General features: G+C 37.9%; 1 protein-coding gene across 4 annotated transcripts in view; it reads left to right on the top strand.

The window, feature by feature from the left end:
* The window catches only part of L3MBTL3 (L3MBTL histone methyl-lysine binding protein 3), a 121,477-nt gene that overhangs the window by 90,303 nt on the left and 7,564 nt on the right, over positions 1-23,610 (top strand). For all 4 annotated transcript variants that reach the window (XM_017533280.2, XM_037740230.1, XM_037740229.1 and 1 more), the window contains 2 exons: positions 9,091-9,170; positions 23,321-23,490. In XM_017533280.2, coding sequence (XP_017388769.1) covers positions 9,091-9,170; positions 23,321-23,490 — 250 coding nt within the window. The remainder of the gene's footprint in view (positions 1-9,090; positions 9,171-23,320; positions 23,491-23,610) is intronic.

The raw sequence follows: 23,610 nt of genomic DNA, 5'->3' as shown, positions 1-23,610 counted from the left end.
AATATTTATGTGAGAGTCTATCCCCCTGCTCAAAACTTTCAGTGACTTCCCATTGCTCTTGGGATTAAGACCCTAATTCTCAACATGGCCTACAAAGCCCTGTGTCATCTGGCCCGTGCCTAACTCTCCTGCTTTGTCTCTGCAGGCTCATTTTTCAACCTATGCATCAGCCACCCTGGTCCTGAGATACCCCTTTTCCCTCTGTCTAGACCCTCTCTGAGCCATCTCTTAGCTAATCTCTCACCTTTGGGACATCAGACTCACCCTCCTTTCCCCAGGGAAGCTTTATCAGATCATCCAGATTTTAGATCAAGTCCTTCATTACATGCTTCCTCATCACACATCCCAGTGCCATTTACATTCTTGTGTGAACACCTCTGTGTACTATGCTTGATGATGTGCTCCATAAAGGCAGTGGCCATGTCTTACCTTATTCTCTGAGTTGCCCTAACCTGAGCACACTCCCTTGCATGCATTAGTGACCTTGCACCATCCATCCATCTTCCATGGTTACCTATCAGTTATGTAACCTAAGAGGCAATGGCTGTATAACCTTTCTGTACAGTTAAAACTCTTACACTTTGAACTCTGTGAGATCTCCACATTATATATGTAAGGAGTGATTACTGAATGATGAGATAAATTCCCTGAAAATGTACCTGCACTCTCTCATTAATTAGGGTGGTATGTCTCAAACTGTTGTTTAGTTTCCTGGCCCACATAGAAAATTACATCACACTTTGGGAGGCTGAAGCAGGCAGATCACTTGAGGTTGGGAGTTCGAGACCAGCCTGACCAACATGGAGAAATCCCACCTCTACTAAAAATACAAAATTAGCCAGGCATGGTGGCGCATGCCTGTAATCCCAGCTACTCGGGAGGCCGAGGCAGGAGAATTGGTTGAACCCAGGAGGCAGAGGTTGCAGTGAGCTGAGATTGTGCCACTGCATTCCAGCCTGAGCAACAAAAGCCAAACTCATGTCCAAAAAAAAAAAAAAGAAAATAATACCACAGAAATGACAGTGTTTATGTGAAACACAAAAGAAATGGATGAGGCTGCCTCCCAGTCACCAGGGAGGGGCGCATGGATCAATATCTCAGAACACTTGTTCCCTAGGATTCAGGGCATCCTTGTCGGGGAGCTCTGCCCCTAATTAAGACGGTCCCACCCTGAGTCTACCTGTAGGTATGCTGAATGTTTGGATCTCTTTTCCTACAGAGACTTGTCAAATGGTGTGAGTGAAGGGAAGTCCCAGTGCCTCTAGATAGAAATGTGAGTACGTGGTCCTTATAGGTAGAAATGTGAGTATGCAGTCCTATCCCAGCGATCCATTTATTCATCAGAAGGATGAGGAGTGTCTTCTGTGCCAGTGCTTGCTGTGGAAAGCTGCTTTCCTCACTCTGGACAGGGGCAGCTCATCTCTGCCCTCACGGTGCTCCTAGCGGCAAGATGTTGAGGCACGGGCTTTACCAGTGAGTGGAATAACTTTTCCTGGGGACTGATAACTTAAATCTGCGTGTCTACAGCTGAGTAAAAGAATATGTGTGTTTCTCTATATGTCTTAATAAAACTGTGGGTCTCGAACTTTGATTTGCATCAGAATCATTTGAGATGTTTGTTAAAAATGTGGCTTTTGAGGCACTTCTCCCAGAGGTTCTGACTCAGGAAATGGAATTCCTGTGTTCATAAAAATGAAGGCACAGGAATCTTCATTTTTAACAAGCCCTCCCAGGTGACAGTGCAAGTTGTCTATAAACAAGGCTTTGAGAATCACTACGGAATGAAAACATCCTTTTCATGGGTAATACTTCACAGCATATTATCAGTTGGGAAACATCGGGCATCCATCCCACATAGCTTTGCTCTCATGAAATCTATTCTACAGCTGCTTATAATTGTGTTCTAAATTAGGTACTATCTCTATTAAAAAATCACTTAAATGTTTTAAGCTCCCATGTTGTTTAAGCCTGCTAAGCGTCAACCACAGAAACACAATAAAGCATGTTTAAAATGCCTGCCAAATGCTTAGATTACCTTGTAAGGCAAATGCCCACTGCTTAACTGATCTAATGGCAGAATTCAGTCTGTTCAGTTCATTACAGGCCATTAAAATGGCTTCTCAAGTTGTAAGACCAGTGCTTCCACTATGAAAATTACATAGAGCAGTTGCAGGAATTGCAGCCATCAATCTGATTTATATTTTTAGCATGAATCCAATTTTGCTAGTCACACCGAAAGCCAAGTCTGTACCCTGTTAAGCAGATAGGAAAGCAAGCTATCATGAAGTATGAAACTATAAACGTATATAAATCTATTTACTTTGCAAAACTATCACATCAAGTAGAATAAAATCAATTTAGAGCCAACCATTTAAAAAGATTACAGAAGTTAATTAGTAAGCCTTGGGAAGTTGGTTTTTTGCCTCCTGAGGTCTTCTGGGCCTGAGAGCTTCATGTTGAATATTGGAGAAAGTAATTTCAGTGACTATGCATTCTCTGGCTGTTGTAAAACCTCTTCTCCCTTTTTGTTGATGAGCTTCCAGGTATGAATTAGGAGCTGTGGAAGTGTTTTCCTCTTCCAGATCTTGGGAACCTGAGTTAAATCTGTGTAGTTGTTTCTGTATCCCAGAGAGTAGCTCAGTTTTTAGTTAAAACACTCACTGTTCTGATGCCAACCACTGTGACACCAAGGCAGCCATTCAGAGTATAAGGATAAGATGTTTGTGTTATTGTTCTATGACTGTGAAGCTGTTGGAACAATATTGTAACAGGATCTTATTTTATCTACTTGAATATCACCAATTTCAGACTCAGGAGACTCTTTTCTGTAGAGTAGAAAAGCAGTGACATCTGTTCTGTCTTCCACAACAGCAACGGCAAAGTAATGAGTGTCTCACCCTTAGGAGACATTTTCTTTATTTCCCAAACCTCACCTTATTGGCTGAGGCTTTTCATTTAATAAGAGGATTCATTAATTGCTGACTGAGTTTTTCTGGAGGGTTTTTTCTTGTTATCTTGGTAATACCCACCTTATTTATTCATTATATTCCTTTTATTGTATTATTTCGCTAGCGTATGGTCCTCATGCTCAATTATAATTAAATAGGCCTGTTAAGCAAAATGTTTTTATTCATTAGATTAGATACACATAGTAAACCATGTTTACCTCTCCTGAGTGATGTTTATGAAAACATAATTCAGTAAAACCATTGCTGTTGTATTATCTCAAAAGGAATTTAATTCTAAAAACTCTTTTATTTCAATGTTACTCATAGATGTAGAAGTTTTAGTCCCACTGGTTTTATTTGCCGTCTTTTTCTGAATCCCTTTGAAAGTGGTGACCCCATTGACCTGAAGCTCCTAAAGCACGGTCACTCTTCATTTGTACGAGGCATTTTGGAGGCAGTTCAAATATTCTTTTAAAGTTCCTGTAGAATGTAACCCCTGAGATTCTCATTGCCTGATCTTTTTACCTGCCGGTGAGTCACAGCTCAGAAACTTAAAAAAAAAAAAAAAGAGAATGCTGGGAGCATGCAAAGAGATTCTTTTGATGGCCATAATAGAAAAGCTACGTTTTTTACAGCTCTCTGGTATTCAGTGTCCCCACTTGTTACTGGGGAAGTACGAGTCCCTTTCAGTTCTGCAAAGGCCCCATGAGACTAGAATAAGCTATTTTGAAAAGAGAAGGGTGGGGTTATTTTAAACCAAGCCAAACTAAGGAGTGAGCTTTTACACTTGAGCAATGGCAAGATGACCATGTCTCTGATGCTGAGCCAACAATAACTGTCAATCAGAGCCTCCTCACCTGGTTGGCAAATATTTAGAACTACATTGTAATCTGCATCTGCCTCCTTTCATGCTGGATTTAGAGAGGTGGCTGAAAACAATAAATATCTAAGTTGGAGCAAAATAATTTATTTTTCAATATTTTTTAACAGACTAGGACTGATTGAAGATTGTTTTTATATGAAAAGTAAACGGACTTGAAGAAATACAGCTGCACATATTCAGCTGCCATCCTATGCATTTACTCTAATGTTTGTATTACTAATTTTATCACAAAGCATAATTAGAGTAAGATGTAAGACCTCTAAAAAGTGACACATAATTACAGCGAAAAAGAAAATGCCGAGTCATAAAAATACATTTTTTCATTCAAGTGGATTCCACTATGTTAATTAAAAGCCAAAAGTATTCTGAGTAAGATTTCACTGATTGTATTTTAATTCAATACAATTGAAAGGTATTGAGTTGCAGCTAAAGAAATGTTGCAGTAAATTGGTTCTTGAAAATTCTGAAATTGTAAGAGAAATTGCTGTATTCCAGGCACTTTTTTTTAGGTGCTTTTACCTATGTAGGTGCATTTAATCTTCATAATACCTATTGTGGTGTAGGTGCCATCCTCACACCCTCATTCTACAAACCTGGAACCTCTTTTGATTAGAAGCCACATGGCTAGTCCGTAGCAGACTTGGGTTATAACCCAGGCAATCTGACTGTAGTCTATGGTTGGAACCATTACTCTAAAAGCAATTTTAATAGTTAAAGAAAGAAGGTTAGTCAAATAAAACAGGTGTCAATAGGTAATTTTATCCTAAAATATAAATAGTTTATAACCAGGAATAGCTGCTGTGCATCATGCTCCTACTTAAGTGCCTGGCTCTATGCTAAGCTCTTTCTATACATTATTTTATTCCATTCTTAACATGCCCCTCTGAGGTAAAGGATTTATTATCCTTGTTTTACCAGCAATGTAACTGAGAATTAGAGAAACTAAGTAACTTGTTGATGGTCATGTAAACCTAGTGAGTAGCAGAACGGAAATTTAAACCAGATCTCTTCACTTCCTTAGACCATATGTGTAACCACTGTTGCTAGGCTGCTTTCTCCATGTTAAGATTCATACACCCAGCTGCAGTCAGGGTGATCTCGATGCTTTGAGAGGCTAAGGGAGGAGGATTGCTTGAAGCCAGAAGTTCAGACCAGCCCTGAGCAACATAGACCCTGTCTCTACAAAAAATTAAACATTAGCCAGGCATGCTAGTGCATGCCTGTAGTTTCAGCTACTTGGGAGGCTAAGGCTGGGGAAGCATTTGAGCATGAGTTCGAGGTTACAGCACTGCACTCCAGCCAGCATGGGCAATGGAGTGAGATCCTATCTCTTAAAAAAAAAAATTCACACACTTGTGCCTAAACAGCTTGTACCATAGTCTTTGAAATGAAATTGGTGATAATGAAAAATGTTGATAAAGAAAAGCAGGTCAATAAATGTTTATGTTGACAATAATTATGATATTAAAATATAGCATGAAAATATTTCTGGTTGTTACTTTAAAAAATCTGTCAAGAGGCATACTTTTGCTATGCCCCAGAGTGTATTGTAACATTATCCCAGAGTTTTGGCATTCCGATATAATCATATTTTGTCTGTAATTGGAAGACTGTGTAACTAAAATAACATTTCGCCGAGGAAGTTGAAATTCTAGAGCAAGGATTTTATTTTTATGTAGAGATAGAAATTCATCACAGTACATAATCAACCACAATTAGCGTAGTGAAATTCTTAACCTTATGTTAGAGAGAAATAATGGTTGTCCAATTCAATAAACAGTTTTTATTTATTTTTTATTTTTTTCTTTCTGAGACACAGTCTTGCTTTATCACTCAGTCTGGAGTGCAGTGGTGCTATCATGGCTCACCACACAGCTCAAGTGATCCACCTGCCTCAGCTTCCTAAGAAGTTGGACTACTGGGCACATGCCACCATGTGCGACAATTTTTTTTTTTTTTTTTTTTTTTGGAGACACACCATCTCACTGTGATTCCCAGGCTGGTCTCAAATTTCTGGACGCAAGTAATCATCCAGCCTCAGTCTCCCAAAGTGCTGGCATTACAAGCATGAGTCTGTGCACCCAACCTCAATTTTTATTTTAAATAAAATGTAAAACAAATGAGAATACAGAGTCAGGCTTTTCATTCCTGACCTTATCAATTAATGAAAGACAATTTGAGAATACGTTTGTGGCACAAAAAGCATGTTCCCTTTAACTTCATATAGCATAATGTATTTTGGAAAAACACAAGTGTAAAAAAAATGCATCCAATTGCAGATTTTGGTGTCAAGAAGAATGGGTGCTGTATTTGCCCTGTGAATTTGGGCTTAACTTCTCTACATTTCTGTGGATATAATAATAAACCTTCTTTCAAGGCGTATTATAAAATATGGGCTATGTAAAAAGCTCAGTCAGTTTTTGGCTCATAGTGTGTTCTTAAGAAGTGAACTTTTCTTATTAATATTAACTGTTTCCACATGTCTGGATGTGCTCGATTAGGATTCTGCTCGCTCCAGTGGTTCTATTTATAATGCCTGTTCTAATAGACTGCGAAGACTGACCCCTTCTTCCACCTTTCCACTCTCTAGCTAAAGGAAACAACACATGGAACCAAGAAGGGTGTAGGCGCTTTTAATCTGAAGGAATTTGCACAATCAGTACATTAATCTGAAATAAAACATTCAATAAACATTTTTTTTTTGTGGAGTTCTTCATGTTTGGTAAAAATACATATCTGTGTTTATATATTCTCAGGTTTGTATGGGTCCAATTTAATGCAATGTCATGAGTTAAAATTGGGATAGTGGCAACTGAACATGCTTCTATAATGAAGCAACATAAATAATGTAAGAGTATATAGCTTCCGCTTTGCTTCTCTTTGGGGATAGTTTATGTCAGATCTAGGCAGGAGGAAATTTTTTGCGTCAAAAGATTTTGCTTGCTTTTTCTATATCTGTTCCCTCTTAGAAAGTGATATTTTTCTTGGGGTTTGGGAAATAAGTAATTGGCATTGTATTCAGGCATAAGAAAACAAGGGAACTTTTCTCATGCCTTAAGTCTTCTATCTTTATTTTAACAAAGCTTACTTTAAAGGAATGGTGTGCTTTATTAAAACCATGAAAGGGCAACTGCTGATTATCGGTGGATAATTGTGATCCTGAAAACTGAAATACACAGAACATTTTGACTTTTTAGCTTTTGGACTCACAATGTTTCTCTCTCTCTTTTTTTTAAATCAACTATTCATCAAATCTTCTAGAAAAGCCAAAATAACTAATTGGAAATTTATTTTATTTGGAAATGCCAGTTTTAAGTTATGTCACTGTAGTGTATGGTTTTTAATAATAATTAATATAGCCATCTCCAAACTGTTTGTTGACCATAATACTTACTGGGATAGAATTTATACACTCAATATTTCCAATTTAATATAAAACACATTTTGAAATTCAAAGAAGTCAATTTTAGCATGGTAAGCTAATTTTAACATGTTGTAATTACCAAGCATAACTGCAGCATTATTTTTACAGAGAAAACACAATTGTTATCAGCACCCCAAATAATGTTCTTTGTCCAGTTATCAGTCATATTCTTACATTTGTTTTTACTATAGCTTCGGCCCTCTACTTTCTGTGGAAAAAGAGCCCCTGTTGCCATTTAATTGGTTTCTCTTGGGGAAAAAAAAAAAAAAAAAGAAAGAATGATTCTCACCCATTTTCAAAAAAGCAGATATACTTCAGCAGTTGTAACACGTTGTTTTGAGTATGAACTAAGCTGGGCAACTCAGATTCAAGTGACGTTTCACCTTTGCTCTTGGAAAAGATCTTTCTTTCTTTTTTTTTTTTTTTTTGAGACGGAGGTTCGCTCTTGTTACCCAGGCTGGAGTGCAATTGCGCGATCTCGGCTCATCGCAACCTCCGCCTCCCGGGTTCAGGCAATTCTCCTGCCTCAGCTTCCCGAGTAGCCGGGACTACAGGCACGCGCCACCATGCCCAGCTAATTTTTTGTATTATTAGTAGAGACGGGGTTTCACCATGTTGACCAGGATGGTCTCGATCTCTTGACCTCGTGATCCACCCGCCTCAGCCTCCCACAGTGCTGGGATTACAGGCTTGAGCCACCGTGCCCGGCCCGGAAAAGATCTTTCTAAAAAATAGTATCTCCTCACAGGATGACCACTAATAAAAAATAAATAATTTACAAATAGCAATAAAATTGCAAACATGTATTTAGTTCATACTTACTGTGTATCGTGTTAATTATTATATTTTCAAATGGAAACTTAATTAGTGCCTTCGTAATTAAAACTATAGAACTCTTTTTGTATTTGTTGGGATATTTTGTTTCAAATATATTTGCTGTGTTATTAAAACTTAACAGAAGTATGGTCTGGGTCTTTAAGAAACTTGGTATATTTGTAATGGTAACAGCATGTACGAAACAATAGCACATCATAAACACAGAATATTATAAAGCACTAAAACATGTAGGTCAGATAGCATATTCTAGATAGAAAAAATTGCAAAGTGGAGTTTATTGTTAACCCCAAGAATGGAATATATTAGGATGAAAAACTTTAAATCCTTTAAATTTAAGAAAAATAGTTCCTTTAAAAAGAAAGAAAGAAAGAAAGATCCAATTCTTGCCCCTAACGTAAGGAGTGAAGCTCTGAATTAAGATTGTAATGGGTCTACTCCATTTTAGAGCATCCCCGGCATGTTTACTTTAGCATTAAGTTATTCCTGGTCAGAAAGAGGTGGAATTGCTTCAGCTGGTGGACTTGACCTGATTAAGCCAGGTAAAGCTTCCTGGAATTGGCTTGATTCCCCTGAGCCAATCTTAGCCTCTATCCGAATCCGGGTGCTGAGAAGTATAGTGATTTAGTTAAATGGTGTGGACTTTTGAAACATCTTCTTTCTTTAAATAGAAGTCTTACCAGTGTAAGTAAAATTCCTCATGAATACATGCCCCAAATTGTAGTTGAATTATTCAGTAGCTACGTTTTGCAGAATATTTCATTTTATTATCATCCTTAGCTTTAAAATCTTCTTGCTGAATAGGAAATGAAAATTGATAATGAGGAAAATGGACATTTATAGGTGTTCTTAATTGCCTTGTAGTAGAACTATCTATCCTTTTAGCACTTTAGTAACATCCTTTGCTTTAAGATTAAGAAAAGCAGTTGTTGAGATGTAGTTCTGAACCATTTTTTAAAAATGTTTCTCTTATAAAATATTGAAATGCCTGTTTTTCTCAGAGACCAGCATGCCGATGATGTCAAAGAAGACTTTGAAGAGAGAACAGAAAGCGAAGTGAGACCATCACATGAAGCCAGAGGTAGCCATAATAATTCTCGTATTACTCATATTCGTCATGTGTATTACTATTACCATGAAACAGTCAAAACCTTAACTGGAATACAGCAGTCTCTTTTATGTTAAAAACGAATTTCATTTTTTATTGTTATTGTTTTATTTTAGGTTCAGGGGTACATGTGAAAGCTTGTTATGTAGGTAAACTCGTGTCACGAGGGTTTGTTATACAGATTATTTCATAACCCACGAATTAAGTCCAGTACCCGATAGTCACCTTTTCTGTTCCTGTCCCCTCTCCCAGCCTTCCCCCTTCAAGTAGACCCTAGTGTCTGTCATTTCCTTCTTTGTGTTCATAGGTTCCCATTTATTTAGCTCCCATTTATAAGTGAGAACATGCAGTATTTGTTTTTCTGTTCCTGCATTAGTTTGCTGAGAGAAATAGCCTCCAGCCCCATCCATGTTCCTGCAAAAGACATTATCTCATTCTTTTTTATGGCTACAAAAGATGAACTTTATTTGAACTTACTCTTTTTTGCAGGCAATAAAATTTATTGTTCAGTATCAATATAGTATGTAATTTATAATATAGATTCATTTATGGCCTATATTAACAGTCTCACTTATGGATACAGTATTGTACATAAAGCCTGGTAAGACATTCTCTGTGAACCTTACCACACTTTTTCTTTAGTATTGTTGATGTCATTTGCTTCATATGTTTAAAACTCAATTCAGAATGTGTTTTGAAATCCAAATAGAATATTGTCAATCTAATATCACAAAATGCAAACAAAATTACACGAACAATGTTTTAAGTTGTATTGGAGGAAGTAATATGTGGTACATCTCTGTTAAAAAGATACTGCCTTCGGACGCTGACGCAGGCGAATCACCTGAGGTCAGGAGTTCCAGAACTGCCTGACCAACATGGTGAGACCGTGTCTGTACTGAAAAAAAATTTAACTAGGTGTGGTATTGCATGCCTATCATCCCAGCTACTCGGGAGGCTGAGGCAGGAGAATCACTTGAACCTGGGAGTTGGAGGTTGCAGTGAGCCGAGATCGTGCCACTGCACTACAGCCTAAGTGACAGAATGAGACTCTGTCTAAAAAAAAAAAAATTGCAGTGGCTTAATTAAGCAATGAAGTTGTAATGACTGTTAGTCATAGTATAGATTGTATTTATAAATCACATATAACTATTTATTTTTTATAGGAAAATGTCAGTCTGATTATGATTTTGATTGTCCCTGGGGACTTTGCTTTTCATGTAAATAGTTTTCTTTCGATTATTACATAAGATTTGAGAATGGCACCTAATGACTGTTTGCTTGCAGTGACCTATTTTGTAAGTGATGCTTTGATTTCCATATCTGATTTTCACGAAGCAATTATTTATTATTAATTTAAAAGTTATAGGCAGTGCTGTCTTTGGTACCTTTTATGGTGTTTATGTAGCACGGTGTACAAACCCCATAAATGGCTAGAGTTGGAATCTCTGCTCTGCCACCTGCTGCTGTGTGATCTTGGACATGTCATTAACACTTCTCAGTGTTTCTATTTCTCTATCTGTCTATCCAGGAGAATGATGATAGTATACCTTCCTCATAAGATTGTAATAAGGATTAAGTGCAGTCACATTCTTAGCTTGCTTAGAACAGTGCCTGGCACATAGAAAGTGCTATGCAAGTATTTGATTATGGAAAAAGGAAAAAAAATATTTATGAAGGTTTTGTTATCAGGGCTATTTTGAATTCTTAGACAAAAGTGTCAGCCATTCTTTGTGAGTGGTGGTTTGTAAGAGGAGGTAAGAACATGGCCTTCATTCAGGTCTCGGCTCTACTACTTCCTAGCTGTGGGAGTAGCTCTGGGCAAAGTCCTTCACCTGTTTGTGCCTCAGCTTTGTCTTGTGTAAAATGAATGTAGTAATAGTATCTTTATTATTGGATTATTGTGAGGATGACATGCATCAGCGGCTGCAGTATTCACTATTATTAATAGTAGTAGTATTGTGGAATAAGTGTCTATCATATGGAATTATCTGATCATTAAATGTTCAGATAGATTGGTAATAAAATCTTCTAGGCTTTGAACTTGTTGAGGGGGTAATAATTTGATAACATTTTTAGTTTCTTGGTGATCTCTTTAACTCAGTGATTATTTAGCTTTCCATTTTATTATTTAGTGGGCCAATTTTGATAATTTCTTTCTAAAATTCTCTGCGCAGTGGAGAATTTCCAGTTGATTAGCATATACTATGCATGGTATTCTCTTCTTTTTCTCGGTAGTTTTATGTCTTTCTAATTTTTTTTTCTGTTTTCCTTGATTTGAATGCCGAAGTTTTTGTTTTATTATTCAATTCAAAGAACCATTACTACGATTTATATATACTTAATTTTGTAATTTTTCAAGTTATTTTTATTATTGTTTTACCTGTAAAACCTGTAGTTAAATGTACATATTTTTCTTATTGTCCTACTTTTTGTTAGTGAAAGAGAGCTTCTTAAAATAAGTTGTTTTGAGAATCATTTGCACATATTTTCATAAGTGAGATTGGCCTATAATGTTCTCCTTTACTTTCTTATCTAGCTCTAGCCTCCTAAAATCAATATAATTTTTCTTCTTTTTCACATTTTTGAAACATTTTGAATAAGACTGTATCATAAAATGTTTCTATAGTGAAATCATATTACGATTCTAGTTGTTTTAACATCTTTCTTAGCCTTAGATTTCTTTTGTCTTTTTGAAATGGTTTTTCAAGAACCATTTTGTATGAAAGAGATTTGGTTAACACTTTGTCCACTACTGGATAGCACCATCCCTAGTTTACTGGTTGTCTCTGCCTGAAACCCAGGGAACTTTGGACTGAAACTAGGCCTTACGGTATCTGAATATAGTGGATCTGTGGTGACATTGGGGACCTCTCAGATCCTAGTCTGTGGGGTTCCTCCTGTCTCTCAGTTGTTAATAGAGCCACGGCTGAGTGCTTTATATGAGGTTTTGATGCTCAGATGCTGAGAGCGTTTTGTACAAGAGGTTTGTTGGTGAGTATTCTTGGGAGCAGCAGCAGTGAGTGAAGGAAACAGGACTGGGGAGACCGAGAAGCTGAACTGAGAGTAGTTACAGCAGAGGCCTTAGCCTGTCCCGACGTAAGCTGTGCAGGTGGCCGTTGGGAGTTATCCCAAATTCAGGCAAGGGAACCAGGCTTTTGTATCTGAATTGACCAGTCCTCGGATGTTTGCTGGGAGGGGCACATGGCCTTGGGCAAGGAAGCTCCCTTTGGCTTTGGGTAGTTCCTGGACAGGGTGGCAGCTCTGAGCATCTGCATTTCACAGGTAGGAGAATGAAGTCCTAGTTCCAAAGGGCTCAAAGAATGACCCACCACAGATCCACTTTATTCAGCCAGTTGTTTGGTCTTTCTTTGAGGGAAAAGAAAACAAAACGAAAGAAACAAACCAAAATATCCTTTCAACTATGTGAGATGAGGCTGGCTAAATTCAGTCTACTCTCTTGGTTTTGAAAATGAACCTGGCTCTTAAATTCAGTCTTCTTTTGTGATTTTTGCATGGGAAGTCATGAGCCTTTTTGATTTTTTGCTTCAGTCTTATTGAGATCCAGAAAGCTTCCTTAAGTTATAGTTTTGATTATTACTAACACTTCTGCTTCATTTGTCTCTTTCTTGAAGGTAATACCTATTCTTCTTAGGCTAGACTCAAGGAACGATACTAAAAATACTTAACAGCTCAATTGGTAACCAACATGGCACAGGACAGTTAAGCAGTCACCTTGGTACTAGAGCAGGGTATTGGAGGCTCTGTGCTGTAACAGAAGTTACACTTAGATGCTGGATCTTGGGGAAGTCCCACAAGGGACTGACTGCACGGTGGGGAGGTCACTATTACCAACCACTATGGAAGTATTTTCATATTTTCACAATTTAGGCATTTTGTGATGTTGTCGACATGTTTTCCAAGATGCAATAGCTCATTCAATCTCTTGTTCTGTCAAGTGTGCTATTTACTGCCTTTAACAACAGTATCGTTTCTTATTTTCCTATGATTTCCTACATTGGCTTGTTCTCTTTTCATAGCCTGTTTTTGTTTTATAGAGGTTATTTTCCCTCGTGCGTTGCTAAAATCATGAATCTCTTCTGTCTATAATCCAGTGCGCTTCTTCTGATGTTTTGTAGAACTTTTTATTAGAGGCCCCATGGTAATTGTTTTCTGTTTTATCATTTTTAAGTCCTGAGAAGTTTTTCCAAGGTCTTTTGTGAAGAAGACTACATGCTTAATGCTCCCATTTGAGTCCTCACACAATTCCTCTTTCAAACCTGAGGCTGAAGGTCAGGTAGACGTGCTCCATCCCGGAGGCCTTTTGTGAACCTACAGGTGCCCACCAGTGTTCATTCTTATTTCCACTCCAGTAGCAGAAGCAGCCCTTTCAAACCTAGCCTGGCTGGGGGCGGCATGGGGGTGAGAGGGAAAGCCGCTTGCACTGTGGGTAGCATTTATTCTAGAGGAGACTTCAGAAACCACCCTTAGTTGCTTTACAATGTCAAAAGGATTTAAGACTCAGTAGGCCCATTAGGCCTATTTTATTTGGAGTCTTGGAGTAAATTGATGGAAAACACACACACACACACACACACACACACACACACACACCCTTAAAAAATGATATTCCCCCTGCTTCATTTCTTCTGTTAATTCTGTTTAGTTCAGTCGAATATGTGTAATTACTGTATGAGCCGTTAGGGATGACTCATACTATGCTACTGAATTTGATCTCTGGGAATTTTAACTCAATACCTTCTTCCCTCCCTCCCTTTCTCCCTCCCTTCTTCCCTTTCTCCCTCCCTTCCTCCCTTCTTCCCTTTCTTCATCCTTCCCTTTTCCCCTCCCTCTCTTTTTTTGCCTCTGTCTTCTCTGCTTGAATAAGTAGCTCCTTCCTACCATTATGGAAAGGCCCATTAGTAAAGAATTTTTTAAAATTTGACCTTCAAATTTAAAGTGGCATACTCCTAGGAAAGGTAGCATTTCGTTTTCTCTTCTGCAGCCACTCTCTCTTGGGTGGTCATGTGTGGAGAGAGCTGAACACTATTTTATAACGTGACAGAATCTCATCTACAACGTCAGGCTTGCTTTTTGCTTTCATCGCCATTGGTTTATTTTGATTATTAACTTTGAAGTGAGCCTCAGTTATCTTTCATGCCTGAATGTGTTGGAAGTTAATTTTGTCTCTGTTCTTTCATGCTGTGAATCCACTTATTGTACGCACACACTTTATAGTTCATCCTTTTCTATTTGGTCACCAGTTAGTAACTCTGTTTTTAAAAATATTAACAGATATATCCCATTTCTTCTGGTTTTATTTTCTCCTTTCATATTAAGAGCATATTTTATAGATTCGTGGAATGTTAGCCTAAGAGGGTTATTGACCGATTTTCAGTTTTACTATTTTATACCCAGTATACTCCCAGTTATATGCCTTTCTTTCAACAGTGGAATAACGCCTCCCATTTCCCAAATGCTTACTATATGGTCAGATGCTGGGATAAGCATTTTAGTAATATCATGTCATCCTTAAAATACTGTTAATTTGATTTAGCCAGGAATATACAGAGCTTGTCAGTGGCAGAGCGGGGCTTTGAATCCAGGTTTATCAGACTCAAAAACTCACCCTCTTGACCACAACCCTGTATTTGGTATGAGGAGGCTGGAGATCGAGAGTCACATCCTGGTGCTGCCGCCTCACAGTGTGGCTTTGGCCATGTCAGGGCTGGGCCTCCGTTTTGTCACCTTAGGGATAGCTCACTCAAAGCATTGTTTTGAAACTAAACTGAGACAAGGCATTTGGAGATTCTGGTTTCACTTTTGCCACTGGCCTGCAGGGACAGGAATGAGTCAGAACAAGTGGTAAGCAGTAGCTTGTGCTGCGGCTTGTCGACTTAGCATTGTTCAGGCTTGGAGAGCTAGAGAGCGGAGTGGGATCTGAGTTTGCAAGTGGCAAGGAGCATCATGTGTACCTCCTTCTGTCTGGCACTTGCCCTGCTGGGTCCGCCTACCACACGATGGTTCTGTTGGGCCCTAATGGGAACAGTCTGATAGGAAGCAGGTTCTTACCCTCCATGGTAGTGGAGATGTCTCCTTCCACCAGAAGACCTCATATTTGGTTTAGGTAGTGTTCCCTATATTGAAGATTTATTGTCTTGTTTCTCCTGAAACGGCAGAGGTGTTTATTTCAGGATCATTTTTATCTGAGAAGCCTTCTTACAAAGGTAATCTTTGCTTCACTTTCTTCTGCTCTAAGCCAAATCAGGAATTTTAATACCTGTTCTCAACCAGATTGAGAGGCATGTGAGCAGATTTGTATTTGCAAATTTCTACTTTGGAAACCTACATTATTTATTAAACTTCATTTAAAAAAAGTATAGGTGCAGAGGGAAAGCTTCCTCTCTGCCGTCTCTGAAGGTTCACTGAGATGACTGACAATAGATTAATAGGAGAAAATGTATTAACGTGCATAAACGTGGGAGTCCTGCAGAAATGAGACTCAAGGCCAGTGATTGAAGCTTATGATCCCTTTTCATAGGGGAGAGGGGAATAGGGGTGGGTTGGGTATAGGCAGTTGTGAGGTGTAGTAAATAATTTTCAGGAGAAATGAATGAGCCCAAAGAGCAATGGCCTGGGACAAAGTTTCTCTGAGTTCTGTGGGAGATTGCAGGAAGGCGAAGAACAAAACTTCACTGTGAACAAATGTTGTCTTATTTTGTAGATAATGTCTCTTGGATAATCTCTTGGAGCTGCCCTGAGAAGAACAGATGAAAAGTCTCTCTGGGCATGGTGATGACTTTTAGTGGTTAAATCTTTCTTGGCTATTTGATGAGACTTCTAAGTTGGCAATTGCATTTCTTTTGGAAACAAGTTTCCTTAGTCAGAGAAGGAAATTCTAGAGAGTTTTTCTCTGCATATGGAGAAGAAGGGAACAGAGAGACTGGGAGGGCGGGGAGGTGAAGGTCAGACAGAGGGAGACCTTGCTTCTGATGCTTCCTTCTGAGGCCTTTCATTTTCCTTTAATTCAAAGCATTCAGCGTGCCAAAGTGCCACATGTTGGGTCATTGTCCTCTGTAGCCTAACAAATGTCTGCAAGTATATGATGTATTTATATAGCCTTCCAATTTCTGATACAGTATAAGTGCAGAATAAATAATTGCTGAATGAACAATTTTCATATAGTAAACAATAGAGTCAGGCCTTTACTCTCCATTCTCTAAGAATCAACATAGGAAATAAATATCCCTTGTTTGCTATTTTTTAGAGGGATGAAATAATGAAGTCGAAGATCCACAAACTTATTTTTTCTTACTCCCGCCTATCATTTTCTTCTGATATTGAGACCCAGCAATTGATGTTGTTATAATGATATATTTCCACAAGTGCATTAAATTGCTTTCCAAGTCACTAAAATGAGACTTCCATTTTTTTAAATTTTTTAGTAACATTTAATAGTTTATTTAATATCGGCTGCTGTTTTACATAACTTTTATTATCCAAATAATATATGTTTATTATAGAATAATTGGCAAATACAGGGAAGCAAAATGGAGAAAATCAAAATTACATGTAATTTTATACCATTTTCTGAATAAGGGGACCTACTTTTTTAGACTATTTATATCTGAAATATCGTACAAACTACTTTGTAACCTACAGTTTTTTTTTAACTGAATAATATTGTGACTATTTTCACATAAATATTTCTACTTCTTGCAACATAATATTAAATATTTCCTCTAAGGATGGATGTAGCATCACTTAACCTAGACTTGGGTGTCCGGGCTAGTTATATCTCTTACAGTTATAAATGTTTTTGCAGTAAACTTTAGTAGTCATTAGGATTGGGGGTTGTGTGTGTGTGTGATACATAACACATAAAAGTGGCTTATGTAAGGTAAAAGAGGCTTATTTCTCTTCCACATAAAGAAGGTGCAGAGCTTGGTAGTCCAGGATTTAAATGGTATTCAACAGTATCAGGAAATCAGGTTCCATTTGTCTTGCTGCTCTGCCTTGCAGAGCACCTATTCCCAGTATCAGATCATGGTTAGCAATGGTTGCTGGAAGGCTAGCCATTAAAGTACTATTCTACCCAGTAGGAAGGAAGGACATATTGGAGGAGTGGTGGTGGGTGTGCTCTCCGCCTTTAAGGGAACTTCCAAGTGCAATTTCCAGAACTCTTAGGATATTGTGGATTCCACTTCTGCTCTTGTCTGTTAGTCATATGGCCACATTGAGCTGAAAATGATGCTGGGAAATGTAGTCTTAATCTGAGTACAGTTACCTAGCAGAGAACCTCTACTGTAACTGACTTCGAGATGATTGTTAGCATTCATGCTTATTTTCTTAAGATGAACTTCTAAACTTGGTGTTGTGGAGTCAGTGGATAACTCAGAAGGAATCTTTTCCAGGTGAGAGAAAAGACTTTTACCCAAAGCTGCTTCCTTGGAGTGTTTTGTGGTTTCTTTAGCATACCAATTCATGATGAAAATGAGAATGGGAATCTTTTATCTTGCCAGAAGGTGCCATCCGTGCTATCTATCCAGAGAGCATCCACTGACCCTGATGGAGGTAGACAGGGACAGGGTCAGTAGAGGCACCTCTTACTGGGGCTTTGCCAGTCAGTGTTTGAAATTTGAGTATAAAAGAGATCCTAACAGTACAATCCTTATGCTATGCAATATCTCATGGCTTGTAGGGCCAGGGATGTTGGTGGTGCTGTGTTCTAAAACTGGAAGCCACTTTACAGCCGCTTCTGTCTGACTTGTAGGTACATTTGGATCTTCAAATTGGGCAAACAAAATCTTTTTTCAATAAAACATTGCTCTTTACGCCTCTTGTGCATGACTAGAGGGTCTTTAGTGTCTGTCTCTTTCTCATACATATGTATAGGCCTCACTAAGAAAATGTTTTAAAGAAAAGTAGTGATTATTTGATTAAATATTAGACTGAGTAGATTGATTTGTTCGTAAACATAATGAATATTATTGCTTTTCTCTGCAGTATACTGGAGTATATTTGCGTCCATTTTAATGTACTATCACTTTTCTCTTAATTCTTATATTTCCACTGTTGAGGATGACAGCTTTGGTTCTACAAATAAAATGTGTCATATTGTTGGATCGAGAATCAGGAAGGATGACCATTCCTTCGATATGGTAATTTTGGTTATTCCCAGCCAGCCTAAAACATTTTTACTCATTGTGGAGATGCATAACCTGAAACCAAGTGATGCGAGGGAGAAGAGTTTCACCACATACCTTTGGTCAGTTATCACAGGAAACTTCAGAAATGTAGAAAACTTCTTGAAAAGTTTTCTTTTCCATGCGTGTTTGTGGTTTGAGAGGATGGTGAGAGATACTGTCCTAGGCAAAGTACGTTGTCTGAAATGTCTTTATAACCTGAGGCTGTGCTTCGTGAGGCATATTGTGCACATTTAAACCTACTCTTCCTTACTCTTGGCACTGAACCAGCTGCTGGAGCCAGAGTCTATTTGCATTTATTTTAGCCTGTATCATAACATGTTAAAATAAAAACCTGGAGTCCTTGTCTGTGGAATTCAAGGAATGCAGTACAAATTAGCTCAAATGAAGTTGCTTTCTTTATTCCTTTTGAATTAAAATCATAGGAGATGGCATGCTCTGTGGCTGGTACCATCAGTTAGCACAGAAGACCCAGCAAAAGGAAGGAAAGTCTTAATGCGAAGCATGCAGAGTTGGTACTAGCATTGGAAGAGTATATATCTCTAGGCCTATTTATAGTATCAGGTTTAAAGACATGCAGAGGTGACCACAAATATAGGGGATTTGGGTTTTTAGTCATTTCCTTAGAATGGGTTCATTATTTTTCTAAGGAACAATGTTAGGAACATTAGAAATGAATTGTGAATAATACAGCTTTTAGAAGAAAATAAAATGAAAATAGAGTGGGTCTGCCGTGATCAAATGAAGAGTGCTGAGTGTTAATAGAACATAAACAGTAATAGGATGAAGACTATGGCTTTGGAAAAGACTAATTATATGTCAAGCACTCAGGATACAAATTATAATGTAAGCCCTATTCTACTCTAGTGTAGAATTGGAAATCTTGCCATCTTACATAAGGCTGTCTTGTAAAATATGTACAAATATTGTATTTCAATTAACAACTAAGCTCTTGAGAATATATGAGATTAAAAAGATGTTTTTACGTTATCCTGTATTTTACTACATAAAAATTCCTTAAACTCTGGACAATTCAAAAAGAAAAAAGAGAATCAAAACAAACTGTTCCTGGTTTATATATTTGGTTCATAATAGGCATTCAATAAAGTGGGATGAGGACCTGTACCTTTGAGTTTGATTGAATGAAATCTGGAAAGAGGGATAATGATGGCTTTTTAAAAAATGTTTGAAGATGTGAAATGTTTCATGTGGAGCAGACGCTAGAATTTTTCTGTATGAGCTTAGTGAGGTAGAACCAGAACCAGTGGGTGTTAGCTCCAATAAAATAGGTTTTTGACTCAGCATAGTGACCTTCTAGTATTCAGAATAATTTAAATTTTAGATTAGGCTAGTTTAAGAATAAACTTATTAGAAAACTGTAACAGAACAATAAGAAATAAATTTTTAAAAATTGTACCATTTATAACAGTTTCAGGAAACACCTGATACATAGGAAAACATTTAACAAAAGATGCATGAGATCTCTACCTGAAAATGGCAAAAAAATTAATGAGAGATGTTAAAGAAAAGCCAAGGAAATTGAGGGATTTAGCTTCTTCATGGATTGGAAGACTCAGAATTGTAAAGAAGTCATTTCTTAACCAAATTTATCTACTGGAAATTTGTCTAGTAGAAATTTATTTGATGGAAACCCTAATCTAAATCTTAGCATTTAAAAAAAAAAAAAGCTAATTGTAAAATTGATATGAAAATGCAATAGCCATGGTGATCTTGCAGAAGACCTACTTCATGGACATCAGTATACTTACGAAGTGATAGTAATTAAAGCTGTGGATTGGGATAAAGAGACCAGTGGGACAAAATAGAGAATCTGAAAGACATTTATATTTATGTTAAAACTAGCACTGCAATACAGTGGGGAAAGGACGGTCTTTTCAATAAATCATGGTGGGGCAATTAAAACTCTATGTGAAAAAGATCTATGAATATTGATTATTACCTAATATATACACAAAACATAAATATCAGATGGATTGTAGATCTAAGCATGAAAGGTAGAACTGAAAGCATTTAGAGAAAACTCTCTATGTGATCTTGGAATAAGCAAAAGTTTTTTTAACAGACATACAAGATGTTTACCATAAGAGAAAAAATTAACAAATTAGAATTATTACAGTTACTTCTGTTATTCAAAAGACCCTATTAAGAAAGTAAAAAAGAAGACACAGAATGGGAGGAGATATTTGTAATACATATTTCCAACAAAGGACTTCTACCCAGAATATATATAGACAGCATCTATAAATCAGTAAGGAAAAAGGAAGACAACCCAATTAAAAAAAAAAAGGACATAAAACAGGAATAAGCCTTTTACAAAAGAGCCTCTCGCTGGGTACGGTGGCTCACGCTTTCTAATCCCTGCACTTTGGGAGGCTGAGGCGGGTGGATCATGAGGTCAGGATTTTGAGACCAGCCTGGCCAACATAATGAAACCCCGCCTCTACTGAAAATAGAAAAATTAGCCAAGTGTCGTGGTGGGTGCCTTTAATCCCAACTGCTTGGGAGACTGAGGCGGGATAATAACTTGAACCCAAGAAGTGGAGGTTGCAGTGAGCCAAGATTGCGCCATTACCCTCCAGCCTGGGCAACAAAGCAAGACTTCGTCTCAGGAAAAAAAAAAAAAAGAGCCACTCTGTGGACAATAAACATAGGAAAAGATTATCATTAGTCATCAAATCGAATTGTAAACATAATGTGATACCACTGTACACCCACTATAATGGTTAAAAAGAAAAAGATAGACTTTACCAAGCATTGGTGTGGAGGTGCAGTAATCTGAACTGTCATTTGCTGTGCGTAGGTATATATTGTGCCATTGTTTTGGAGAGCTGGCAGGATTTACCACAGCTTAAAGTACACAAATGCTGTGACCTCAAAGTTTCACCCTTTGGTATATATGCAATGGAAATGCATAGATATGTTCAAGAAATTGTTACCAGAAAGGGGTCCCAATCCAGACCCCAAGAGAGGGTTCTTGGATCTCGTGTAAGAAAGAGTTTGGGGCAAGTCCATGGAGTAAAGTGAGAAAGCAAGTTTATCAGGAAAGGAAAGGAATAAAGAATGGCTACTCCATAGGTAGAGCAGCCCAGAAGGCTGCTGCTTGCCCAATTTTATGGTTAATTCTTGATTATATGCTAAACAAGGGATGGATTCTTCATGCCTCCCCTTTTTAGACCATATCATGTAACTTCCTGGTGTTAACCTGGCATTTGTAAACTGTTATGGTGCTGGTGGGAGCGTAGCAGTGAGGACAACGAGAGGTCACTTGGCTTTGGTGGGCTTTGTTTGGCTTTTTTACTGCAGGCTGTTTTATCAGCAAGGTCTTTATAACCTGTATCTTGTCCCCACCTCCTGTCTCATCCTGTGACTTAGAATGCCTTAGCTGTCTGGGAATGCAGCCCAGTAGGTCTCAGCCTCATTTTATCCAGCCCTATTAAAGATGGAGTTGCTCAGGTTCAAACACTTCTGACAAAATAATCTGTTCAAGAATGTTATAATAGCACTGTTTGTAAAAGCCCCAAATTAAAAACAACTCAAATGCTCATTATTCATGATCTCCAAATTAATTATAGAGTATTCACAGCCATGAAAAACCATTCAACAAAGAGAAGGTAACTTCTACTACTCACAACAATGTGGATGAATCTCAGAAACTTGCTGTTTAGAGAAAGAAGTCAGATACCCAATTTCCATTTTAAATACAATTCAAAAGAAGGTAAATGAATCTATGGTGTTAATAGTCAAGGAAGCGGTCACCCTTGACAGGTGAGGTGTGATTGGAAGGGTGTGCTGGCTACGTTTTGTTTTTGATCAGGGTGTTGGTTACATGGATGTGTTCACTTTGTTAAAATTCAGTGAGCTAAAATTTATACTTAATCATTTGTGCACCTTTCTGTAACTCTTAAGAGATACAAAAGCAAGGATTTGTGATGGAATTGAGTTGTCCTTGTAACTAAGCTGGTGTGTGAGCGGCGAGGAAATGTAGGGGAGGTGCCTTTCTTCTGAGGTGCTTTGAATGTGGAGTTTTCAGAAAAGGTTTCACAAAGGTGGTGGTCTAAAGGACTTACAGTCCAAAGGACCATAATGAGATGACGATTGACAGCTCTAAGTCAAGCATCTAGAGCACAAAAATTCTCTGCTAGAGAATGACTGTTTTAGGAAAGCAGCCATAAACTAGGTTTGGATTCAGAAGCTCTAACACAGAAATAGAATATTCAGTCGTTTTGGTTTTGTTTTAAGAGATGGCACCTTGTTCTGTTGCCCAGGCTACAGTAAGAATATTTAGTAGTTTTAATTTTGATCTGAACAAATAAAAAATGACAAAAGCATTTGCAGTTTGCTGTTTTATTTTTATTACAATAATTTCTTATTCCTGTCAAAAAATTAAATTGGCTATATAAAAAAATCAGTGTGATTATTAAATAAGAATTGAAAAAACAAACCAAGCCTGAAGCAAAAGGAGAGAACAAGTACAGTGACTGTGAATACGTGGTCAGCACAGGTGTTGGACTTGAGATGCACCTGGGCTGTTACCTTTACCACATCCAGAGCGGAAAGGGGAACTCATACAACTTCCTAGGATGAGACTTACTTCCCTTGTCCTTAAAACTTTGAGGAACATTTCTTATCTGAAGAAAGAGGCAACATTGAACAGCATAATGAAGCATGTCTTTAGCAACGAGTGCTACAGTAAATAATATCGGTTGAATTTACAGGTGTTTTTTTATAGTGACCTTCCGTAAAGACAAAGAAAAGCCTAGTCAAGGGTATCATGCTGAAAGGAACCAACACTTTAACTACCCCCATCCCCAGTCTCATTATCTGGGAGATGCACCGCATTCGGAGGCTTTCTTGCTGTTTTCAGAGAGTGATTTCCCATTTGTTTTCTTTGACCAGGTACCCGGGAGGAACCCACCATCCAGCAGGCACAGCGTCGGTCGGCTGTCTTTCTGTCCTTTAAGTCCCCAATTCCATGTCTGCCCTTGCGCTGGGAGCAGCAAAGCAAACTTCTTCCAACTGTTGCTGGAATCCCTGCCAGTAAAGTTTCCAAATGGAGCACAGATGAGGTATATTTTATTTTCTTTGTCAGCCAGACACCAGATACAGGAGTACTGGCTTAAGAGATGTGGAACATTGATCGTAGGTAGTGTTTAGTCTTTTTTTTTTTTTCCTGAAAGAGAAGAAAT

The sequence above is a fragment of the Cebus imitator genome, unplaced genomic scaffold, assembly GCF_001604975.1.
Source record: "Cebus imitator isolate Cc_AM_T3 unplaced genomic scaffold, Cebus_imitator-1.0 Scaffold81, whole genome shotgun sequence".
NCBI lineage: Eukaryota > Metazoa > Chordata > Mammalia > Primates > Cebidae > Cebus > Cebus imitator.
Note: the sequence above shows the minus strand (reverse complement) of the source record. Positions and strands in the feature narration are given on the sequence as shown.